General features: G+C 52.4%; 1 protein-coding gene across 2 annotated transcripts; it reads left to right on the top strand.

Annotated features, from left to right (window-relative positions):
• The first annotated feature begins 1,884 nt into the window (after window positions 1-1,884).
• Emp3 (epithelial membrane protein 3) lies at window positions 1,885-5,321 on the top strand. 2 transcript variants are annotated; one of them, XM_046465900.1, is made up of 5 exons: window positions 1,885-1,984; window positions 2,901-2,993; window positions 3,217-3,319; window positions 4,163-4,303; window positions 5,089-5,321. In XM_046465900.1, exons 2-5 carry the CDS (start codon window positions 2,916-2,918, stop codon window positions 5,256-5,258), a joined length of 492 nt encoding a protein of 163 aa, XP_046321856.1. In that variant the 5' UTR covers window positions 1,885-1,984; window positions 2,901-2,915; the 3' UTR covers window positions 5,259-5,321. The 2 variants fall into 2 exon arrangements, with proteins under 2 accessions (XP_046321856.1, XP_046321855.1); XM_046465899.1 differs by having other exon boundaries at window positions 1,890-1,984; window positions 2,692-2,993.
• Window positions 5,322-6,314: the final 993 nt, after the last annotated feature.

Below are 6,314 nucleotides of genomic sequence, written 5' to 3'. Positions count from 1 at the left end.
GAGACTGAGGCAGAAAGATCACAAGTTCAAAGCCAGCTCAGCAACTCAGCAAGGCTCTAAGCAACTGTCTCAAAAAAAAAAAAAAAAATTAAAAGGGCTGGGATGTAGCTCAGTGGTTAAGCACCCATAAAAATAAAACAATTTACTCTGTCGCTGGACCCTGAATTTTTCAGGGTCTGCCTGAATCCACTCAGGACCCAGGGCCTGATGTAAGTAGCAGGACATACAGTAACAGTGCTCACTGTGTGCTCAGCATTTCTCTGATGTATTTACTATCATCCCTATTTACAGGTGAAGAAACTGAGGCATGGAGGGGTTATAGTAACTGCTCAGAATCACACAATGAGTAAAGCAGCTTGGATTTGGATCCAGCCACTCTGGCTCTAAAGTCTGTGTTATAATGGTACCCCAGCTTCTGGGTCTTCAGATACCCACCCAAGCACTGAATTGTAAGACTCTCATCTCCTCAGGGAGCCCAAATCAACACACCCAGCTCTGGCCCCATCTGATACCAGACATGTCAGCATCCATTCCCCAACTTTCAATTCATTAGGACCCTGACACTTGGTCCCCTTCAAAGAGATCCAGGTCCACAGTAGCAATCACCCCCACACACCCTAATTCAGTATCCGAACAGTAGACAATAATAATAGTTAACATTAAGTCCCTGGTGCCAGAGTTCTGTTAAAGCCCTCTAGTGGCTTCCCACTGCACTTAGAATAAAATACAAACTCCTCCCTTGGTCTTCAAGGGTACCCTTTGATTCCCTTCCCACCATTCCCTCTGGCTCCCTTTGCTCCAGCCACACTGGCCCTTCTGTCTGTTGCCCAAACAACTGGAGCTTGTTCTTAAAGCCTTTGTACTTCTGCCTAGCACTCAAATGATTTCTGTCTTTGGGTCTCAGAGTAAATGTCACCTCCTCCAAGATGCCTTCCCTGATTACCTGTTTCAGAGAGCCTCCCCTCATCCAGTCATTATCTCCATTGCTCAATTTCCTTCAAAGCACTTATCACTATCAAATTTGTCTTCCTCACTGGTATGTTTCTTTTTATTGCCCATCTCCCTCTACTAGAAGACAAGCTCCACACTATTCATGTCTAATTTATTTATTATTGATTTCTGCTTCACAGGAAATGTTCAATAAACGTTTGGTGAAGGAAGACGCTTCTCCAGTGTGTCAGTGTACTGGCATTACCTTATTCATTCAGAACTAGAAGAATTACTGTCATCAGTTTATTAGCTTGCTGTCAGCATGATGATTCCCACTACACAGATTAGGAAAGTGAGGCTCAGAGAAATGAAATAAGTGGCCAAGATTACCCAGTCAGGAAATGAGGACACTGGGATTCTTAACTTCCCCCCGACCCCCTGCAGAGTTTAACAGGGGCTCCTCTGACCCTCACCACAGAGCCAAGTCCACCAGTCCCATGCCCAATCCCAGTCATAGGAATCTGCCTCCTCCCAGGTCTCCTGCCCTCCCATCATCCAGCCCCAAAGTCCATCAAGGACACAGGACGACGGACCCCAGGACAAAACTCAGAGTCCAGGAGGCCTGAGAATCGGACCCTCCCACCCTGATGTCTGCCCCAAGGGCCTTCACATCTCAGTCCTGGGAGGGAGCCCCAGAGGATGCCCGTCAGGGGGCACTGGGCAGGGGTTCCTCTCAGGGAATTCCCTCTCAGGGGTTCCTCCCACTGGCTGCAGACCTCAGCTGGGTGCGGTGAGGGTGGGTATAAAAGGGTCAGTATATATTGAGAGGAGCAGAGAAGAGAGAGAAAGAGGGTTAGGCAGGGAGACGGAGAGAAAAGAGAGAGAGGTGGGGAGAAGGAGGGAACCCGACGGAGGAGAAAGCGAGGGAGGGAGGGAGGGCGGCGGCGAGGGAGGCGGGGGCCTCGAGAGGGTGGAAGGAGGGAGGAGAAGGGCGGGGCACGGAGGCCCGAGCGAGGGACTAGACTCCAACTCTTGACTTTTTCCGCGGCTCTCGGTAAGTTTCCAGTCCGTTATTCGAGCTGGGATTTCTTTATTTACTTGGGAGTGCAGCAGGTTGGGAAAGACACCCCCAGACTGCGAGAGACTCCCCACTCTCGCCTCCCCGTGGATACTCTTGTAATTTAAGAAGGGGTCTCAGCACTTGGGGTAGAGACTCAGGAAGGGGTGGGGCCGGCATGGATTTGGGGGTCTGCTGGGGAGAGTCCCCGACAGGAAAGCATCCTGCAGTTTCTCCCCAGGGCTGTCCACTCTCCCCGAGGGCCCGAGATCAAGGGGTGCGTGCGGACACCTCAGTCTGCGGAACCTCCAGGCCCCCATTTCTGGACACCCCAGTGTGCTGGGAGGCTGCTCCTTCCTCTCCAGCCTCACTCTCCCGGCCCTTCTCATCCATCTTCCCCAGAAGGTGTCTGGCAGGCACCAGTCTGGCAGCAGGGTGGGGTGAGGACCTCGTGGACATAGCCAGGGGCTGGGGTTTCCCTGGTGCTTGGAGGCAGAGGGGTGGATGAGTCACCAGATGAGTCACCCGGTCCCCCTCCTCCCCACCCCAGGAGGGGAGTGGTGTGAGTCAAGGATGCCTGTCTCCTAGCTCCTGATAAATGGAGGAGTGGGGGTCAACTTGAATTTTCATAAGCTGACCCATATGTCCCCAGGGACAGGGATCTGAGGAGACAGGGGCCACACTGCTAGTCTTACTCATTCCAGCACCCAGGACCTGACGCTGGCATTCTCCAGCCCCTGGGAAACGCAGGAGACCAGAGCTCAACTGCCTCCTCCCTGAGGAGTCCAGACCCCAGCCCTCCCGCCTCAGACCCGGGGGTCCAGACCCTAACCTTCTCCCTCAGGATTGGGGTGTCTCATCCGCCTGGGTACCAGCCTCTTAAGCTTCCATCTCCTGACTACCCACTCCCCAGGCTTCCACCACAGCCATGTCGCTCCTCCTGCTGGTTGTCTCTGCCCTTCACATCCTCATTCTCATCCTGCTTTTTGTGGCCACTTTGGACAAGGTAAGCCTTCTTGGAGGCGGGGCCTCCCGTTCTCCTGCAGACAAGCCACGCCCCTTCTCTAAAACCACTCTGGCGCTGCCCGCTTTTTCTATCTCCACGCCCTCTCCTACTCTACCGTGCCCTCCCCACCCACCCCCACACCTTGCTCTTTTCCTAATCCTTCCTAGGGTCCTCCCGACCCCGCCCATCCTCCCCTCCTAACTCCGCCCTTTCTCCGTCCCAGTCTTGGTGGACTCTCCCGGGAAAGGAGTCCCTGAATCTCTGGTATGACTGCACGTGGAACAACGGCACCAAAACATGGGCCTGCAGTAATGTTAGTGAGAATGGTAAGGACTGAGGGGTGGGGGCCCCAAGCCTCCTCCCCACTCTCGGACAGAGGATTGAGAACCCCTAAAGTCGGATTGGGCGGGACAGGGCCCTGCGGCTGAGTGGGTGGGGTTGAAGCGTGCCCACTGGTCTGGAAAGCGAGATGAGTTGCTCCTGTTCTAAAGAGGTTGGTCTAAAAGTCCCCTCCTTACGATTCAGGAAGGGTGAACTCCACATGCTATAGGTTTAGGGAACGGGGAGACAGTTCCCCTAATTCTGAGAAGATACTGTTTCCAAAGTTTTAAGGAGATGGAGATGGTGTCCTGAATGGAGCTTGGGACCAATTTGTCCAGATTCCAAGGGGGTGGAACATTAAGTTTCTTGAAGGGGTGGGACCACGAGAACCTGAAAGTTTCACCCATCTAAAAGTGAAAGAGGTGGGGCTGGGATGTGGCTCAATGGTGGAGGCTTGCTTTTCCCCTAAGATCGAAGCAAATGGTTTGCCCTCATTTCTAGTCAGTGTTGTACTGGAGTTAGCTAAGGCAAGAAAATGAAATGAAAGGAATTAGTAAAAAGCATCTCACTGGAAATGTGGCTCAGTGGTAGAGCACTTGTGTAGTAAAAAGCATCTCTATTCCTAACAGACATGTTTGTTTGTGTAGAAAAATCCTTCTAAAATCTGCAAAGTGACCACTAGACTTGATAAGGAATTTAGTAAGGTCACAGGGTCATGTAAGTATACTAAGTATCTAAACTCACATGGCTCCTCATGGGAGAGGGGGACAGAGGAGGGGACAGGGCAAATGATTAGCAAACAGAAAGTGGGACCAGTGATTTCCACCTCTCTCTTCTCCTTCCTGCAGGCTGGCTGAAGGCGGTGCAGGTGCTCATGGTGCTTTCCCTCATCCTCTGCTGTCTGTCCTTCATCCTGTTCATGTTCCAGCTCTACACCATGCGGAGAGGAGGGCTCTTCTATGCCACTGGCCTGTGTCAACTTTGTACCAGTGAGCATCCCCCATTTTCCCTCCCTACTTGGGGCACTGAGGGGAAGGATGGAAAGTGTCAGGATGCCTGGGGCCCAGGGACACCTGGTGAAAGAACAATTTCCAACATTCCAAGAACCACCTGAAGTGTCTCAGTGAACTGCCTCTCTGCCCCCAGGGCTGATGGGAGTTGTAGTTCTCAGTGACAGCACTGGGTTTGCCCTGAGTCATGGGGGGTGCTGGTATGAGGGAATTTAGAGGTTCAAGGAGCCAGAGGATGGGTAAATAATTTGGGTCTTAGGGATGAGGTATAGCTAATGAATACCCCAAAGGGGAGCTGGAGATCACAATGGTAATTGCATCATTTCAGCCAGCTGTTATTTCTGGTGTAACTACCCTGTGTCAGACATTTAAGGGAGTTTTATTTCCTTTTTTTTTACTTAAGGTGCAAAGAGCTAAATTAATCATAGTCCCTGGCTTTCAAAATATTATCTTCCTGAGTTCCTGCAAAGCCCGGCTCTTGTTTTATTAATTCACTGTTGCATGCTAGGGTTGTAAAACACACACACACTCAGAAAATTTCATAGATGGATGGATGGACAGGTGGATATGATCGTCCCATTCTGTGGAGAAGCAAACAGGAGCCAGAAATTAAATTAGTTGCCAGGACCCCTCAGTAGCTCCATTGCCTGGCGCTGGCGGAGAGAGCCATGACCTCAGCAGCAGCAGCAGGCAGCGGTGTACCCACCCCCTGGCAGTCAGGAAGTCTGTGGGCACAACATGACTCCTCTTCCCTTTTCCCGCAGGCGTGGCAGTGTTCACCGGGGCCCTGATCTACGCCATTCACGCGGAGGAGATCCTGGCAAAGCACCCGCGTGGAGGCAGCTTCGGCTACTGCTTCGCCCTGGCCTGGGTGGCCTTCCCCCTCGCCCTGGTCAGCGGCATCATCTACATCCACCTGCGAAAGCGGGAGTGACCGCCAGCTCCGGCCCCTCGCCTCGCCCGGAAGCCCCCAGCGTAATAAAAGTGTTTAACCGCGGCTTCTGCCATTGCCTCCTTCCTTCTTCCTGGCGCCTTCAGGGCCCCGGGTGCACACACCTGCCCTCCTGTACCAGGCGGACCCACCTCAGCCGCTCCACCTCCGAATGCCAGTCTCCCAGCCCACAGCCCCTTGCCTCCTGGGAACCAGCGCCCTTTTGCTCCCACAGATTCAAGAGCCAGGTCCTCCCCTCTTGGACCCAGAACCCGTAACGGGCACCGGAGTTTAGAGAGTTTAGACCTTCAGGCACGTCCAGGAAGAACCAGCAATCTGAGTCCCCAGCAAATCCTGTCAGGAATCACAAGCCTGGAGCCACTGTCCTCTCTGCTGGCTCAAGCTTATGTCTCTTGGCACTCACTCTCTGGGGCCCACCACGCTCCTTCTAAACTGTTTAATTTTTAAATTTTATTTATTTATTTTTTAAGTTGTAGATGGTCACAATACCTTTATTTAGTTAGTTTTTTGTTTGTTTGTTTGTTTTTGTTTTTTGTCGTGCTGGAGATGGAACCCAGTGCCTGGCGCATGCTGGGCAAGCACTCTAGCACTGAGCCACAACCCAGCGCCTTGTGGATCCTTTTTTAACTCTCTCTCTAATGCTCCTTCTGGGAGGAGTTTTTCGTTTTCCCTGTTAGAAACCAGCCTCCCTCTCCTGTCTAGGACCCAACCCTTCCTCTTTCCCCCCTTTCCCGAAAGACTACCTAGTTGTTAACATCTTAGTAAATATCAGAGGGCACACCCCTCCTTCTGGCTGACCTGGTCCCACAGTTGGACACTGGCATGGACTGGACTCCACAGCCACCTTTCTCCTGGCTGTGGGAACAATCTGCACAACTGCACTTGACCACCCTATCTCCCTGTTCATGAGACCCAGACGCAAACCATGGCTTCTCCCCAGGAACTGGCCTTTCTAAGATCCTCTTCTGTCACCCACAAATCCAGTCTCTACAACTACAGCTTCCTCTGTCCAGGAACCATCCGCACGCACTAGTATCC

The sequence above is a fragment of the Marmota monax genome, unplaced genomic scaffold (assembly GCF_021218885.2).
Source record: "Marmota monax isolate L192 unplaced genomic scaffold, Marmota_monax_Labrador192_F-V1.1 WCK01_AAM20220418_F8-fsc00160, whole genome shotgun sequence".
Taxonomy (NCBI): domain Eukaryota; kingdom Metazoa; phylum Chordata; class Mammalia; order Rodentia; family Sciuridae; genus Marmota; species Marmota monax.
This window is presented reverse-complemented; position numbering and strand designations above follow the sequence as displayed.

Bases quoted from the DNA above. Each gene is read 5' to 3' on its own strand.
- Emp3 (XM_046465900.1), top strand. From the start codon at position 2,916: ATGTCGCTCCTCCTGCTGGTTGTCTCTGCCCTTCACATCCTCATTCTC. The intron at 3,320-4,162 runs GTAAGGACTGAG...TCCTTCCTGCAG, and splicing joins CAGTAATGTTAGTGAGAATG to GCTGGCTGAAGGCGGTGCAG. The intron at 4,304-5,088 runs GTGAGCATCCCC...CTTTTCCCGCAG, and splicing joins CCTGTGTCAACTTTGTACCA to GCGTGGCAGTGTTCACCGGG.